Genomic DNA, 18,947 nt, shown 5'->3' with positions numbered 1-18,947 from the left:
TCATCTCTCCACCTCCAGTCTTTGCCCCTGAAGTATCTAACCTCCTTTCCTTTTCCATAAGTTTTAGGATTAACAGATCTTACTCCTATCACTTCCCTGCTCGTAAAACCTCTAGAATAAATCTAGTCTCCTTAGCATGACATTCAAGGTTCTGCAAGAACTACTTTTTTCCTTTTCTTTCCAACCTCCTCTTTCTCAGGATCTGTTCCATAGGAGTTCTTACCAGTGGGTAGGTATATTAGAGAAACCAACTTTTGCACAGTGTGTAGGGATAACTACTTGATCAAGTCTGCCAATGAAGGTTAAGAAGTGTTCTTAATTGTGGTGCCACATTAACATCCAATTTATAAACATAGTGCCAGGCACAGGGATGGGTTCTTAGGGATAAGGAGAAGGCAAGCACACAGCTCTGGGCCTTTGGAGTCCAGAGTTGATTACCCAGAGTTGATTAAGGCTTACCAGCAAGTAAAGTGTGTGGACTGCAGTGATGATTGCTGTAATGGAAGCATGTGGTGTGCTTTGGAAACATGGAAGAGGGGGACACTAACTGCCTGAAAGATCAAGGAATGCTTCACAGAAAAAGTGCTGTTTCATAAACAACACATTTGACAGTTGTGAAAGAAGAGGTATTGTGAAGGGGTGTCTGTAGCATCCAAGCAAGGGGACTAGCAAGGACAAAGGCACAGAATAATACTTGTGTGTGTTGGAGAAGGGTGAACAGTCCAGTGTAGCCAGAGTATAGGATTTCAGGAACGGAGTGTGATTGGGGTCAAAATTATCAAAGTAAATTGTGGCCAAACTGTGTAAGGACTGATATTCCAGGCTAAGAAAACAATGATTATTGAGTTAAGTGATATGTATTTGTCTATTTGTGCCTATGTGTGGCTGTTAGGATGTGCATGTTATATTTGGAGATGATTTTTGAAGATCCACTGAGGCAAAGCAAATATCAAAAACTGTAGCCAGAGGAACAAAGACCTAAGTTCACCCAGGCTTGGTTTTCTGAGATGTTCACCTGTTCCACAAGCCCATAAGTTAATCACAGCATGCCAGAATTGAAGGGACTTTAGGGACTGGTAATTCATCCATCCATCCATTCAGTTATCCATTCAACAAATGTCTGATATTACTCATGGAGCTGGGATATTTTAGCGAACAAAATAAAGACTACCTTCATAGAACTTATTTTAGTGGGGGAGACAGAAAATGAGTAAATCATTATTGTATCATTTCGTATGTGCTATGAAGAAAGGGGTAAAGGGTTAAGAAGTGGCCAGGGAAGGCCACTCTGAAGATCATTTCCATCCAAGAGAAGAGCAGGTGAACAAGGCCCATGGCAAGAGCATGTCCATAGAAAAACTGGAAAGCAGACAGTGTGGCTAAAGCACCCTGAAAGGGGAAAGAAAGCAGGAGAAAAACTTGAGGGTACAGCTAAGACCAGAGCATACAGGGTCTTGAGGTCATTTTGGCCAGTGAGAAAAGAAGGTTAATAACCAGGGCCACACAGCAAGTTACTAGCAAAGCCAGGATTGGGACCATCCTCATTCAGCTTCCTTTCCTTTGCCTCTCTGCTCTTTTGGCTTTTACCCAAGATTAACTTGAATCCCCTTTAATTCCTCATTCTCCTCCTTTCTTCCTCACTCATCTCTCTTTCCCCATGTGCCCAGGGCTCCTGTCACACAGCTGTTTGATTTCAGGCTGCTTTGCTTAATCACAGCATTAATATTTCCCAGACCCACATCAGCACACATTACCTGATAATGGAGTGATTCCTAGAATATCAAAGCTAGAGAGATCCCTGGACATCTTTTAGTTCAGTCTCCTGGTGTTAGTAACTCAGAGAGGACAACTGACTTGCCCAAAGCCATTTATTTATCTAGTTGGTGGCAGAACTTGATTTCCTTTGCCTCCCAGTTTCTGGCTCTTCATTTTCTGTATGCTGCCACCTTTCTTTAGTGTCCAGCAAAAAAGAGTCAAGTTATGATCCTCTGCCATCTGCCCTTTTGTTTTTTATTTTGTCTTTGTCATGTGAATTTAATGTTTATTCTGGTCAGTGTCTTTTCAACTACCACCGTTTGTAAAGACAGCATGTTGCTAAATTCCACACCCCTGTTCATGCTATCCTCACACTTGAATCAGTAGCCTGCTGTTAACCTCCAGTCTATATCTAGGCTTGTCTTTGAAGCCAGCCCTAGTCTTAATCTTCTGAGATGCAGTATAGACATAGGGTTTGGAGTTGGATATATCTGGATTTGAATTCTAGCTTCAGCACATACTGGGACAAAGTAATCTTGAACAAGTTAGTCGACCTCTGAGAGCATTTTCTCATCTGTAAATGGAGGGTATTAATACCTGCTTGATGGGGTCACTGGAAAGATAAAGGTATTATATGTGTACATCTCAAGCATTCTATAAAGGGAGACTTACTATTCCTTGAAGGTCCATTCTGAATACCTTCTCCTTTTTCCCTAATAGCTAACACTTCTTGGCTAGCTTTCTATGTGCGAGGCATTGTGCTTAAGTGTATGTATGTATGTATGTATGTATGTATGTATGTATGTATGTATTGATATACACTCTTATGAAGGTTTCACATGAAAAACAATGTGGTCACTACATTTACCCATATTATCGAGCCCCCCACCCCCCAACCTATTGCAGTCACTGTCCATCAGTGTAGTAACATGCCAGAGTCACTGGCATCTTGCCTTCTCTGTTTTGCTAAGTGTTGTTAAATGATACTTATTACTGTATATGAATTTACAGTTATCTCAAGATTAAAAAACTTAAAAGACACTGATCTTATTTTTTCTGTTTTTGTATTATTTATGTATGTAGATAGATGTCAGGTTAGGATTCAGTATGTTATATATGTTCCCGCTGTTGCTATTGTCTAGTGATATAAAACTTGGACAAGCCTCTTGATCTCACTCTTGGGTGTTTTTCCCATGAGAGCCCTAAAATTCCATCCTGTATTTGGAAACCTGACTCGCTTATTAACCTGCACACTTTGGAAAATGTGCCTCTCTTGATGATAGAGCGGTAGCAACAGGGCTACCCCTGTTTGACTTGGAGAGGACAGGATGGGAGGCAGAGAACTGGGTGCCTCAGAGCAGTTAGATCAATGACTGGCAACTCCTCACAAATCAAATCAAAAGATTTCTGGGGTAGGAGCCTGGGGGTAGTGTTGATAGTGACTCTGTTTGGATTATGTTCTGTGGATAAAGAGGGATTGCCAACTCCATTGAGCAGAAAGACCAACAATGAATAGCCACCATTTCTTGTGCCTGGGTAAAATATAGTATGTTGGTGACAAGTGTCCAGCATGGCTATGGGTGCCCATAGGCCATTTCTGCCATGTAGGACATCACTGCTGGCCCTTTGTCAGCCCCTGGATAAAGCTGCTGTGATTTGATAGGAAGAGCCCAGTCTCTGAAATTGCATAGACGTGAGTTTAGATCCCTGCCTGCCAATTAATAATTGTGTTCCTTAGGCTAATTTTTACTTAACCTCTCAGAGCATCACTTGTGCTGTTGATACCTACTTCTGGGCTGTCGTGAGGATTCAGAATATCTTAGAAATAGGTGTCACACAGTACCTGATGACTTAACTGGGTTAATGGCAAGTTGATCTGTTGCTATTAGCTCTGTGAAGACCAGTATCTTCAGGAGGTGGCATTCAAGTCAGGGCTGCTCTGATAACCTCCCTACCCCACAGAAAAGCCCTTTCTTTCCTCAAGTTCAGGCAAGAAGGAGCATCCCAGGCCAGTTGCTATCTCTCTAGGTGGCATGTTCGAAAAGCATGGTTGTTACATAGCAGACAGAGGGCTAGGACTGGTAACTCAGGCAGCAGCTGATGAACAAAAAGACTTCACTCTGTTCCCAATAAATTGGTCCCTGGGGATATTAGCCTTGAAATTTTAATTGACACAGGAAGGAAAAGATTCATTAGGCTGTGGACTCATTAAAATGCTCTGCTGCTCACCTATGATTTATTCTTGGCACAAACCAATGGGCTGGGAGGCTGCTGACAGCAGAGTCTGATGTGCCTGGTGCTGCTCATGGGGTGGGGGTGTTGGACCCCCCCCCCCATACTGTGTGTGGAGGACACAGCTGGCCTCTGAAGTTCCTTACCCCTAGGAGTTAGCATGAGTACAAGTCTCATACACTGTCAGTGCTTAAAAGGACCTTTTGAGATCATAGATGATAACTCATTTACAGGTGGTTGAAAGAACGACTGGAGCTTGTCCAAATCGCCAAACACAGTAGTGGTGGATCTAGAATTAGAATCATTTAGGCTTCCTGACTTCCAGGCCAGGAATCTTTCCCCTGCATCACTTTTAGATTTTTAGATTCAGTATTTCATTCATTCAGCCTTCAACATATAATTTTGACACATTTGTGTGCCAGGATTCTGTGATAAACAAAACAGACACTGGGGGAAGAGAATACCTGACCCAGTATTAATGGAGGTAAGAAACACCTCCATGTCTGAGGGGTGAATAGGGATTAGCTTGGCAGAGAAGCAGATGAGTATTCAGAGCTGAGGAATCAGCACCTATAAAGGCCCAGAGACACTTTGCAAGAATGGGAAGTAGAGTCTTGCCAGAGTGAAAGAATTGAGGAAGAGATGAGAAGTTATGGTGAGTCAAATTTATGAGGTTTGGGCCACTTTCTCTGTGGTTATAAGAACCCTAGACTCTAGATTAGGAATCTTGGGTTCTAGGTATGTTTCTGCTACCAGTATGTTAGTCATCATTCAGGTAATGTTTATTTAACCTCTTACAGGTGTGCCATGATGGGTATCGGAAACAAAAATGTGTAAGATGGATGTAGTCCCCTCCCTCGGAGAGGTCAGTTTAATGAGGCAAACAAACTAATAAACAACTCCTGTAATAGATCAAAGGAATAATTACCACCATTGGATGAAGTCCCAGTTGAGATGTGTGTTAAAGTCAGTATTTTCTCTGGGCTTTGATCGTTTCATCAGTCAAGTGGTGATAACCACTGTTTTATGTATTTCATAAGCTGTTAGGAAGGTAGCTTTTTAATAACTAGTATTTGTGTGGCGTTTTGTGTGTTACACATTAATTTAATCTGAACTCCAATCACAGGAGTTGGGGAATTTCTCCCCAGTTTACACATGAGGAAACTAAGACTCAGGAGAGGTTGAAGCTTGTTTGTAGTTTCACAAAACAATGATTAACAAAAGCTAGGGTTATAAATACAAACCCCGTGCTCTCTTTTACAGTGTAGTGAATCCAAACAAGCCTTGAAAAGTAGAAAAATGGCATTCTTCTACCTCTTCCTTCACTGGCAAATTTACCTCTCCCTTGTAGAAATGCAAAGAATGTCTCAATTTAAGAAAAGACTCCTAAGTTGGCTTGGGAGAAAGAAAGTGAGCTTATTTCAAGTCTTTCCCAGAGTGGGCTCTGAATTTTTAAGACCATGTTCCCCATGCTCCATTAGTGCCTGCAATTCCATCTCATGCCATTTAAAGAATGCTGCCTCCACCATTACTTTATTGGCTACACATAGCAACTTGTGGGGTAGACAGAGCCTGCTTTATAGATGGGTAAACTGAGGTCCACAGAAATTAATTTGCCCAGAGTCACTGAATTATTCATGCCACCTGGATACCAGGGCTCCTGACACCAGACAGGTGCTTTTAAGTTATAGAATGTAGGCTTCTTTGATTAAGTTCATTTCACACAATTCTTGAATATACCCTATGAGCCTGAGACTTTGCTATACAAGAGACCTCCTGGTTAAGCTCAGACCAACCACCTTGATGCAATGCCTTCCTTAAGAGCAGGGGCTTTTGTTATTTATTTCTTTGTCCCCAGCTAGGGCCTGGTTCCAAGCATGCTTTGTTGCTGTTTTTGGCCTTGGTCTGCCAAAAGCCTGTGAGAGCAGATGACTATAGTAGTGTGGATCATGAGGGTGTGATACCAGACAGGGCTAGAGAATGAGTTGAGAGCCCAATACCTATTTACTGCTATTTTTGTGCCTAGGCCCCTGCCAAGGAATTTTTTTATACTAGAACAAAGTGAAGCTGGTCAACCCCACTCCCATCTCTCATTACCTCCCCCCCTCGCCATACGTATATTATTGATCTCCAAGACGGATTTCATATAAAGGCTCCAAGGGATTGCTGTCCCAAATGACCCTTTGGGCTTATTTTCAAGACATGGTGGAAGAAGAGGTTAGGAGTCTTGCCCCATAAGCCAATTCTTGCATGTCTTCTATTTACAGATCTTCTACCAGGCTCCCGCCCACTCTGCTGTTTTTACTTCTGACTCCTTAAGCAGGTTGGCTGTTTAGTGTGACTCTGACAAACAGCTTAAAGAGTAATTGGTACTGAGAAATTGACATGTTTCCTGTTTATCGAAAATCCTAACTGGAAATTTTTAAGCATTATTTGGGCGGGGTAACTGGGATAAGGAAGCCTGCAAGCACCTCATCAAGTACCTTATAAATCATGAAAGGAAATATCAGTATTAATTCATGTTTCAAATACCCCTCATATTCATATCTTTATACATTACAGGGCCCTTTCATACCTGTTACTGCCTTTGAGTCTTAGAGCAACTATGTGAGGAAAGCAGTACAAACACTCAACTATTCACAAGTGAACTTGAAAGTTGAGATCAGGGAAGGTTAGTGACCATCTGATAATCATGGTGGCATGCCCCAAACAGAACCAAGATTTGGAAGACAGGTAGTCCTGGGTTTGAAATCTGGTGCTCATCACGCTCTAGCTGCATAACCCTTGGCAAGTTACTAGCCTTTCTAAGACTGTTTCTTTCTGTGTAATAGAATAACAATATGTACCTCTTACAGTTGTCATAGAATAAGTGATATAATGTATGAAAAATATTGACACAGTATAAAACAGGTATTAGGAGCACAATAACTGCAGGTTTCTTACATTTTTAAGTATCTTGTATTCTGAGTCTTTGAAAATTAGTACTCTCACTATAGTAAAATGGACCATATAGTAAATTGCTGTTAACTGGAGTATCATATAAGTGCCTCATTGGGTTAAGAAAACTGGATTCATGGAAAACAGGAATGCTCCAGGCAATGGCTAAATACTTCTGATACACATCACAGTGGGTTAGAGCTGATAGGGAACCTAGAGATCTGTCCAGTGTGTCTTCCTCAGAAGAGATGTTAATAATCTGGGAAAAGTCAGATTGCATGGGGCAAAGTACATTTCTTTACTGCTGACTTTTCAGAGCCTTGGTGTGCATGTGACTCTGAGGAGCAGGGTGGGAGTGGAGTATGCCCAGTTTCTTATTTTTATTTGACCCTTGAGCCCCTTTAATGAGGAACTTTAATATAAATCTTGAGGAACATTGGTCTTCCTTGGAAGAGTTCATGCAACACTGATCTCCATTTTCTGGGTGAAACAACTGAGATCTGTAACCAAGTTTACCCAGCCAGACCATGGAAGATCCAAGTCTAAAAGTTCAGGTGCCTGACACCCTCTTGAGCTACACACTGTCTGCACTCCACCATGCTTACTCTTCTAGCCAGCAAAATCATAAAATTATAGAGGATTCTGCAAACCACTAATCAGTGAGCATTGTTAGAACATCAAGCTTTCTATTTTGATGGGTTTATCCCAGTAAGCAGGAAGACAAGGAAACATCAGGCTTAATGGCCACCAAATGTTTCCAAATAGTCACAGCATCAGGTACCGGGTAATTAGCTCAGTGTCTGGAAAGGTTCCTTTAGTGTACAAATTAAGCCTGTTGTTGCTTTAAGGGGTTTCAGTTGCATCTAGGGGCTCCTCCAAGAGGCCTACAGTGCAGTTCTCAGTGATGAACACTCTGACACCAGTAACTGTGGGAAAGATCCTGAAGATTTGAAGAGAATGTGTAAATTTCTGCTCTCCACCACAGAATTCAGTGAGGAGGAATGTGCTGCTGGATTTCTACCCAAATCTTGGCACAGGGAATTGTCTTTGGCATTTGTGGGGGGCTATCCTAGCATTTCACTAAGACTTCTGGTTTAGAGCGAGTAAAAATAATCACCTTTAGATTTGGAAAGTTCTGCAGTAGACTTTTCAAAACATGTGACATACAGATCATCTTCCATGTGTCATATTGAGGACACTAAGGCTCAGAGAAGGGGTGGTGACTTATCCAGGCCAGGCGACAAATTAGTGGTATTGTTCATTATATTATAGGTGCCCAGTGCAAACCTGACATATAATAGATCCTCAAGAAATACTTATTAATTGAAAAAAGCATACATTGCTAGGAATGAACTTTAAGTCTTCAAGCTCTTTAACCAGTGTTCTTTCTATTAAGTCAGCATGGGGGACCTAGTAGTTGGGCTTACTCAGGGTCACCTGATAATAAAGAGAGGGAGGGCTGAGTCTCCCTCATTGTGTTGATTACTGACAGAGCTGGTGGTTTCTAGCCTTTGCTGCTTTCTGCTTGGTGAAAACCTCATACATCTTCCCACTACAGAAAGCCCAGGTTGAGCAGGTTCTGGGCTGCAGATTCAAACTTTGGAGCCTCTGCTCCATGTAGTCTACTGAACAAAGATAACAGTGGTCTCTAGTCTCTCGCCCTGTCCCTCCTTTTTTTCTCTCTCTCATCACTATCTTGCCTGTCCTTCGACCCCACTAAAGGGTGAGGAACTTGGGTTATCTCTTGAACTGTATTATACAGATCACTTTTTTTTAGTGCAATATATTTTTTTATTAAGGTATCATTGATATATATTTTTTAATGTAACCTTTTATTTTTATTTTTTTTACTAAGGTATTACTGATATACCCTCTGATGAAGGTTTCACAGGAAAAACAATGTGGTTACTACATTCACTCATATTATCGAGTTGCCCCCCTCTCCCCCCACCGCCCCCATACCCCATTGCAGTCACTGTCCATCAGTGTAGTAAGGTGCCCCCAAGTCACTATTTGCCTTTTTGGTGCTACACTGTCTTCCCCATGATTCCCCCCACACCATGTGTGCCAATCATAATACTCCTCAATCCCCTTCTCCCTCCCTCCCTCCCTACCTGCCTTCCCTGACCCCTCTCCTTTGGTAAGTGCTAGTCCCTTCTTGGAGTCTGTGAGTCTGCTGCTGTTTTGTTCCTTCAGTTTTGCTTCCTTGTCATACTCCACAAAAGAGGGAAATCTTTTCGTGCTTGTCTTTCTCCTGGCTTATTTCACTGAGCGTAATACCCTCTAGCTCCATTCATGTTGTTGCAAATAGTCAGATTTGTTTTCTTGTTGTGGCTGAATACTATTCCATTGTGTGTATGTACCACATCTTCTTGATCCACTCATCTACTGATGGACACTTAGGTTGCTTCCATATCTTGGCTATCGTAAATAGTGCTGCAGTAAACATAGGGTTGCATATGTCATTTTGAATTTGAGAAGTTATTTTCTTTGGGTAAATTCCTAGGAGTGGAATTCCCAGGTCAAATAGTATTTCTTTTTTAGTTTTTTGAGGAACCTCCATATTGCTTTCCACAATGTTTGAACTAGCTCACATTCCCACCAGCAGTGTGGGAGGGTTCCCCATTCTCTGCATCCTTGCCAGCATTTGTTGTTATTAGTCTTTTGGATGGTGGCGATCCTAACTGGTGTGAGGTGATATCTCATTGTGTTTTTTTATTTGCATTTCCCTGATAACTAGTGATGTGGAGCCTGTTGGTCATCTGAATTTCTTCTTTGGAGAATTGTCTGTTCATATCCTCCACCCATTTTTTAACAGGGTTATTTGCTTTTTGGGTGTTGAGGCATGTGAGTTCTTTATGTTTTTTGGATGTTAACCCCTTGTTGGATATATCATTTACAAATATATTCTCCTATACTATAGGATCCCTTTTTGTTCTGCTGATGGTGTCCTTTGCAGTACAGAAGCTTTTTAGCTGATGTAGTCCCATTTGTTCATTTTTTATTTTGTTTCCCTTGCCCGAGGAGATGCGTTCAGGAAAAAGTTGCTCATGTTTATATTTAAGAGATTTTTGCCTGTTTTATTCTACAAGTTTTATGGTTTCATGACTTACATGCAGGTCTTTGATCCATTTCAAGTTTACTTTTGTGTATGGAGTTAAACAGTAATCCAGTTTCATTCTGTTACATGTAGCTGTCCAGTTTTGCCAACACCAGTTGTTGAAGAGGCTGTCATGTCCCCGTTGTATATCCATGGCTCCTTTATCATATATTAATTGACCATATATGCTTGGGTTTATATCTGGGCTTTCTATTCTGTTACCTTGTGCCTGTACCAAATTGTCTTGATTACTGTGGCTTGGTAGTAGAGCTGAAGTCAGGGAGTATAATCCCCCCTGCTTTATTCTTCCTTCTCAGGATTGCTTTGGCTATTCAGGGTCTTTTGTGCTTCCATATGAATGTTTGAATGATTTGCTCTAGTTCATTGAAGAATGCCATTGGTATTTTGATAGGGATTTCATTGAATCTGTAGATTGCTTTAGGCAGGATGGCCATTTTGACTATTAATTCTTCTAGCCAAGAGCATGGGATGAGTTTCCATTTGTTAGTGTCCTTTTTAATTTCTCTTAGGAGTGTCTTCTAGTTTTCAGGGTATAGGTCTTTCCCTTCCTTGGTTAGGTTTATTCCTAAGTATTTTATTCTTTTTGATGCAATTGTGAATGGAATTGTTTTCTTGATTTCTCTTTCTGGTAGTTCATCGTTAGTATATAGGAATGCCAACAGATTTCTGTGTATTGATTTTGTATCCTGCAACTTTGCTGAATTCAGTTATTAGTTCTAGTAGTTTTGGGGTTGATTCTTTAGGGTTTTTTATGTACAATATCATGTCATCTGCAAATAATGACAGTTTAACTTCTTCCTTACCAGTCTGGATGCCTTTTATTTCTTTGTGTTGTCTGATTGCTGTGGCTAGGACCTCCAGTACTATGTTAAATAAAAGTAGGGAGAGTGGGCCTCCTTGTCTTGTTCCTGATCTTAAAGGAAAAGCTTTCAGTTTCTTGCTGTTAAGTATGATGTTGGATGTGGGTTTGTCATGTATGGCCTTTATTATTTTGAGGTACTAGCCCTCTATACCCATTTTGTTGAGTTTTTGTCATGAATGGATGTTGAATTTTGATGAATGCCTTTTCAGCATCTACAGAGATGATCATGTGGTTTTTGTCCTTTTTGTTGATGTGGTGTGTGATGTCGATGGATTTTTGAATATTGTACCATCCTTGTATCCCTGGATAAATCCTTCTTGATCATGGTATATGATCCTCTTGATGTGTTTTGGATTTGGTTTGCTTACATTTTGTTGAGTATTTTTGCATCTATGTTCATCAGGGATGTTGGTATGTGGTGTCTTTGCCTGGTTTTGGTATTAGAGTGATACTGGTCTCAGAATGAGTTTGTAAGTATTCCCTCCTCTTCTACTTTTTGGAAAACTTTAAGGAGGGATGGGTATTAGGTCTTCACTAAATGTTTGATAAAATTCAGTGGTGAAGCCATCTGGTCCAGTTTTGTTTATAGGTTGTTTTTGATTACCAATTCAATTTTGTTGCTGGTAACTGGTCTATTCATATTTTCTGTTTCTTCCTGGGTCAGCCTTGGAAAGTTGTGTATTTCTAGAAAGTTCTCTATTTCTTCTAGGTTATCCAATTTGTTAGCATATAATTTTTCATAGTATTCTTTCATAACTCTTTGTATTTCTGTGGTGTCCATAGTGATTTTTCCTTTCTCATTTCTGATTCTGTTTATGTGTGTAGACTCTTTTTTTCTTCGTAAGTCTGGCTAGTGGTTTATCTATTTTGTTTATTTTCTTGAAGAACCAGCTCTTGATTTCATTGGTTCTTTCTATTGTTTTATTCTTCTCTATTTTATTTATTTCTGCTCTGATCTTTATTATGTCCCTCCTTCTACTGACTTTGGGCCTCATTTGTTCTTTTTGTAGTTTCATTAATTGTGTGTTTAGACTTTTCATTTGGGATTTTTCTTCTTTCCTGAGGTAAGCCGCCTGTTTGTAATATATTTTCCTCTTAGCATGGCCTTTGCTGCATCCCACAGGTTTTGCAGTGTTGTGTTATTGTTTTCATTGGTCTCCATATATTGCTTGATCTCTGTTTTTATTTGGTCACTGATCCATTGATTATTTAGGAGCCCATTGTTAAGCCTCTATGTTTCTGTGGGCTTTATTGTTTTCTTTGCATAATTTATTTCTAGTTTCATACTTTTGTGGTCTGAGAAGCTGGTTGGGACAATTTCAGTCCTTCTGAATTCACTGAGGCTCTTTTTGTGGCCTAGTATATATGATGTATTATTGAAAATGTTCCATGTGTGCTTGAGAAGAATGTGTATCCTGCTGCTTTTGGGTGGAGTGTTGTGTAGATGTCTGTTTAGTCCATCTGTTCTAATGTGTTGTTCAGTGCCTTTGTCTCCTTACTTATTTTCTGTCTGGTTGATCTTTCCCTTTGGAGTGAGTGGTGTGTTGAAGTCTCCTAGAATGAATGCACTATATTCTATTTCCCCCTTTAATTCTGTTAGTATTTGTTTCACCTATGTAGGTGAACATGTGTTGGGCGCATAGATATTTACAATGGTTATATCCTTTTGTTGGACTGACCCTTTATCATTATGTAATGTCTTTCTTTGTCTCTTGTTACTTTCTTTGTTTTGAAGTCTGTTTTGTCTGATACAAGTACTGCAACAACTTCTTTTTTCTCCCTATTAGTTGCATGAAATATCTTCCATCTCTTTACTTTTCGTCTGTGTATGTCTTTTGGTTTAAAGTGAATCTCTTGTAGGCAGTATATAGATGGGTCTTGTTTTTTTTTATCTATTATGTAACTATGTCTTTTGATTGGTGCATTCAAACCATTTACATTCAGGATGATTATCGATAGGAATGTACTTATTGCCATTGCAGGCTTTAGATTCATGGTTACCAAAGGTTCAAGAGTAAGTTCCTTACTATCTAACAGTCTAATTTAACTTACATAGTATGCTATTACAGACACAGTCTAAAGGTTCCTTTTTTTTTTCCTTTTTGTGTTTTCCTATACTGTTTATATATTAGGTATCATACTCTGTACTCTTTGTCTATCCCTTGATTGGCTTTGGGAGTAGTTGATTTGATTTTGTATCTGCTTAGTAATTAATTGATCTTCTTTCTTTACTGTGGTTTATTTCCTCTGTTGACAGCTATTTAGCCTTAGGAACACTTCCATCTATAGCAGTCCCTCCAGAATATATCATAGAGACTGTGGGATTGTCTAAGCTTTTGTTTATCTGGAAAGTGTTTAATCACTCTTCAGATTTAACTGATAATCTTTCTGGGTAGAATATTCTTAGTTTGAGGCCCTTCTGCTTTATTGCATTAAATATATCATGCCACTCCCTTCAGGCCTGTAAGGTTTCTCTTGAGAAGTCTGATGACTGACTAATGGGTTTTCTTTTGAGTGTGGTCTTTTTTCTCTGCCTGCTTTTAATACTCTGATCTTATCCTTGATCTTTGCCATTATAATTATATTGTATGTCTTGGTGTTGTCTTGGGTCCCTTGTGTTGGGTGATTTGTGCACCTCCATGCCTGAGAGACTATCTCCTTCCCCAGATTGGGGAAGTTTTCAGCAATTACCTCCTCAAAGACACTTTCTATCCCTTTTTCTCTGTTCTTCTGGTACCCCTCTATTGCAAATATTGTTCCATTTGGGTTGGTCACACAGTTCTCTTAATATTCGTTCATTCCTAGAGATCCTTTTTTCTGTTTGTGCCTTGCCTTCTATGTATTCCTGTTCTCTAATATCTGTTTCATTTTTTGTGTCCTCTACTTCATCTAATCTGCTTTTAAATTCCCCATTATATGTTTCATTTCAGATACTGTATTCTTCAACATTTATCTCATTCCTGAATTCCTCCCTGAGTTATTGACTATTTTTCTATAGCTCCGTGAACATGTTAATGACTTCTATTTTGTCATTTCTTTCAGGAGGATTGATGAATTCAGCTTCACTTCACCCTCTTTCTGGTGTGTGTGATTTTGGTTTGAACCAGGTTCGTTTGACGTTTCATATTTGTAGTGGTGCCATCTAGTGCCCAGAAACTCTCTCTCAAGCTGCTCAGCCCCTGGAGTGATGGCGGGGGTTGCAGGCGAGTGGCACTGGAAGCTGTAGGGAGGAAAGAGCTCTTTCCTGCTTCATGGCTGCAGTGTTTGTCTCCACTTCCAGGGTCAGTGGGCTGAGCATGCAGGGAGAAGCCTCTGTGCTTTGCACTTGTAGGTGGGGTGGCCCTCTGGCCGGCCTGGTGCCATGTCTGGGGCAGCCAGTTTGCGGGCTGGGAGGAAGGCGCAGCAGGCTTCATGTCACAGTGAGGGGCCTTGGAATTGTATTGCCAGCCAGAGGGATGGAGCACCTGAACCTCTGAAAGTTCCTTACCTGCTGGGCAGAGTGCTCCGGGACAATTTTGCCCACCTGTCCTTTCTTCTGAGCAGTAAGCTATGTGCAGTCCTTGCCCCTTTAGCTGTCCTCTCCCTGTTAGGAAGTTTCTCAGATTGACCGTCTTTCTTTTGTCCCAGAGCAGCTGTATGTGGATCCCTGTTTTCCACAAGTGGCTGGAATCTCAGTCTCTCCAAGTATTCTGCCTGTCTTACCTTTCCAACCCCACTAATCTCCAGAGCACCATGTAACGTAGGTTTGTGCTCCCAGAGCAGATCTCCAGGGCTGGGTGTTCTGCAGTCCTAGGCCTCCACCCCCTCACCGCTCTGTTTCTCTTCCTCCCACCAGTGAGCTTGGGTGGGGGAAGGTCTTGGGTCCCTCTGAATCATGGCTTTGTTACTTTACCCTTTTCCTTGAGGTTTGCTTTGTTTCCCCAGTGTAGACAGTCTGCTGCAGCCTTCTTTCCTGTTGCTTTTTCAGGATTTGATGTATTTGCTATATTTTCATATTGTATTTGGTTTTGGGAGGAGGTTTGTATCTCACCTTTCATGTCACCATCTTTAATCCAAGTCCTGTACAGGTCACTTTTAAGGAGTTTGCCATTTCAGGAGCACTGGGAAACCACTTACTGAAACAGCACCAACCCAGGATATTTTCATCTGTTCATTAGCAGAAATTCACTGAGCATTTACTGGTTACCAGGGCAGTGTTGGAGGGTAGATTACAAAGACTAATAAAAGAGCCTTTACCTTCAAGCAGTTCAGAATCTAATGGGGAAAGATAGATGTGTGATACAAAAGTGCAACAAATACTGATGCAGAGAGGCCTGTGGAGGATATTGGGTTCCAGAGGAGGGATTGAGCAGATCTGCCTGCAACATGGATTCAAAGGCTTTCCTGAAGAGTTTGTGTCATGGGCATCACATCACTGGATTTGTGCTCAGAAAACTCTCCCTGTCCCCAGCCTCCATCACCAAATCAGAAATTGGTTCCAGTCCTGCTTTTTGATGAAGTAATCTCGCTCTTAACCTTACTCAATATTGAGAGTGTGATATTTGGAGCTGTCTATTAAATAGGGTCAATATTAACAGTATTCACATTTAGAAAATTCCTGAATGTTTAACTTGATGGTTTATTATCTTATTAAATTCTCATCACAACCTTATGGGGAAGGTACTGTAATATTATTCCCATTCTGTAAATAAGGAAATGAAGGCACAGAAAGGTTAAGTCATTTACCCAGGATCATACAGCTGATATATGGCAGATCTGGGATTTGTATCCAGTTTGACTGACTCCCATTCTCTTAAAAGGGCTCAGAAAGAGCCATTGTGACCTTGATGTAATCCTTACCTCAAAGAGTTGTTTTAAGAATGAGAAGTAAAATACTTACTGGTGCATCTATAATGTGACAGCAATTTATAAGTCATAGTGATCATTTATTATAACATGAAATAGCCTTTCCTAAAGGCTGGGGTAGATTGGATGCCTGCAAAGATGCCTCCTTCCTGTCTCTCCTGGCTTGATCTGTATAGCCTGCCTTTTTTTTTTTAGAAAGCATGGATAGGGTAAGAGAGCAGTGACAGTGGTACATGGAGTTCAGTTCAGCAGATACTCTCTGAGAACCAACTGTGGGTCACAACTGATTCTGAAAATCAGGGGAGATGCCGATAATGAAGTAATTGTGGTCACTGCCATCTAGGAATTCATAGTCAGTTTAGGAGGGGAGATGACACAGGAATAGGTCATTTTAATAGTCTCCTCAGATGGATCTTAGGCAGCACATCCGACCCACTGCCCATGGCTCATACCACAACTAGCCGGGCAAGAATGACTTGCTATTATATAAATTGCTGAAATAATCATCCTGTTAATACTCTCTCCATCATTAAAGCAGCTGTTATTAATTTAGAAAGTAGTAAATACCTTAGAGAAGGTCAGCAGCTACTGAAAGGAGACTTTTAACATGCTCAGTTGGAAAAACCTATTTTATTTTTATGGTGGAGAGAGGGTGGCATTCCAAAACGGCCAGTAGGACTGAGGGAGCCCTTGGCTTGAGGAATGTATTATGGGGAAGGATTTATGTCCCTCAGGCCTCCGCCCAGCCACCCAGTGTGTTCCTTAGCTCCTCGTGCTGGCATACTTTTCTTTTTGGCAGGATGGTAAAAAGGGGGAGGTAGGTTTATGATGTAGGACATCTGCCAAGAGAGGTTTCTGATGTAGGACATCTGCCAAGAGAGGCAGTAACTGAGCATTTCCTCAGATTGTTAGTGACTATGTCAAGGCAGCAAGGGCTTGGTGAATTTTATTATTGCATGAGGTGTCTCCAGTTAATGGAAGCATGAGTATTGGAGCTTCTACCACATGCCTAGCAATGTGCTAGGTGATACGACAAATACTCAAAAAGTTCTACACTGTTTGGTGAAAGAAAAGTAACTTGTGAGACAAAAATGAGGTGATATGGATGGGATACTCTGTTTAGGGGTTGACTTGTGTGGTTCAGACTCTCAAGAGTTGTAGGAACTTATGAGTGTCTCTTTACTGAGCACTGTCCTGCATATGACATGGAGTGGCTCATGGCTCCCATGAAGTCCTGGCTTTTCAACGGCCTACAAGGCCCTTTCCAGTCTCACCGCTTCCAGGCTTCTTTGCTGTCTTCTCCTAAGCATCCAGTCTTATATACAATCCAGCCAAGCTGCAATACATACTATTCCCTAAATATGGAAGCTCTGCCCAGCTTCCACAACTTTGGTCGTGTGTTTCCTCTCCTAAATGTTCTCTCTCACCAGTGTGTAGGCTAGCAGCTTGTCCTTTTGGAGAAGTTGAGAAATTCTTGATCGCTCTTCTCTGACTTGCTTCTCTCCCTTCTTTTTCCTGTCCCTTTGGTTAAGTGACATGCCTCTGAGTTCGCAAGTGTTCTGTCATAACCCTAATCAAGATGAAACATGGGTTCTGATTTTCCTGAGATCTCTACCACACTGGACTCTGAATTCCTAATAGGTAGGGATTGTACTTTGTTCATATCTATACTTTGCACACTGTCTGGCAGTAGTAGGTGCTCAGTAAGTGATTTTTTGATAAATGAGTAAATAAATAAATTTTCAGCATGTTATTTTCTGCTTAGGAACCTACAATAACTTCTTTGTGGCATTCAAAACTCTATACTCAAAATAGTAAACCAGCACAGGAGACTATTTTACTGTGTGGTGTATGTGAAAATGATGACGGGGATTTGCTCTTCCCCTACTAATTGACATTCCACCCATATATACAATGTAATAATACACAATTCTGATGAGGTTGCCTTAAAAGTGGCATTCATTGGTGACAGCAATGTAAATTGGTAGAGCACTTACAGAAAGCAATTAGGCAGTGTATTGCAGGGGCCATAAAAATGTTCATACATTTTGACACAGTGTTTCCACTTCTGGGAATATTTCCTAAGGAAATAATGCAATATACATAAAAAACTTTCCCTCAGATTCTATTACTTATAACATTGAGAAAATGGAAAAAGCTTAAGTGACCACTTACACTGTGACCAGTCTAAACTATTCAGGAAAACTGAGTTATTAAGAACAGTAGTTATAAAAAAAATGTGCTTATTGAAAAGTATGCACCAATAAGGACTAACAATGTTAACTGAAAAAATTAGGCTGCAGAATTGAATGAATGATCTAAATATGTAATCCAAATGTAATGCACAAGAAAAAACACTGAAAGGAAATATACCAGGTTGCTAACAGAAGTTATGTCCTAGAGGGCAACTGCCTTTGCCTCTCTGTACTAGGGTTTAGTAAGTGGGTGTGACTTACAACCCCTCAGAAGATTGTTGTTTCTGAATTTGGTGGCCTTAACTTGTGATGAGTTTTGTAAGTCGTATTAAAGGAGCTGGACTTGATTCTTGGTGTTGAGAAATCCCTGAAGGTAACAGGGACACACTTGCTTATTCAAGAAACAGATGCTTAATAATGTTTGTGGAGTTAATGTTGTTACCAGAGGGACAAATGCTATGATTGTGGCATCATTCTCAGTGGACTTCCTTGGCCCAAACATATGTATGGCACTGTGACATGATGCTTAGAACACTAGGTTTTGTTTAGATCAGCATCCTGGAGAGAGGTCATCTTTCTTGCCTACTCCTGTCTGAATGGGAAATATAAAAATATATATGCCAGTGCATATGCTGTCTGCAGGATCAAGCTTTTGTGTGGCCATGAGAGGTGGCATTCACTGTTTTCAAGGAATAGGATCATTATAATGAGGAAAATTGATTCCACATGAAATGATTTTTGATTAGCTGCCTTTACATGAGGGGCACAGTACTTGGCTGTAGTGCCAAGCTGTTTACCACACACCCATCTGCTTCCATCCTACTGGCTTTCTACCTGGGTGCCTCAGTCTAGGAAGACCTGCAGCAGTCATTCATCCTGGAGAATACTGTTTACATACTATGTAGCACACCTCAGGTAACAGAGTGCACTTCCATATGCACTTTTTTGACCTTTTTAACAATCTGTACTGTAAGTGGGGAGGGCAAGGATTTTTAACCCC

General features: G+C 40.7%; 1 protein-coding gene across 4 annotated transcripts in view; it reads left to right on the top strand.

The window, feature by feature from the left end:
- Positions 1-18,947, top strand: part of RALY (RALY heterogeneous nuclear ribonucleoprotein) — a 111,065-nt gene that overhangs the window by 63,539 nt on the left and 28,579 nt on the right. For 2 of the 4 annotated variants that reach the window (XM_017663487.3, XM_017663488.3), the window contains exon 3: positions 13,950-14,014. The exons of the other annotated variants lie outside the window; for them this stretch is intronic. In XM_017663487.3, coding sequence (XP_017518976.3) covers positions 13,958-14,014 — 57 coding nt within the window. In that variant the 5' untranslated portion in view covers positions 13,950-13,957. The remainder of the gene's footprint in view (positions 1-13,949; positions 14,015-18,947) is intronic. 4 annotated transcript variants of the gene reach the window in all.

Source organism: Manis javanica, chromosome 5 (genome assembly GCF_040802235.1).
Source record: "Manis javanica isolate MJ-LG chromosome 5, MJ_LKY, whole genome shotgun sequence".
NCBI classification, from domain to species: domain Eukaryota; kingdom Metazoa; phylum Chordata; class Mammalia; order Pholidota; family Manidae; genus Manis; species Manis javanica.
Note: the sequence above shows the minus strand (reverse complement) of the source record. Positions and strands in the feature narration are given on the sequence as shown.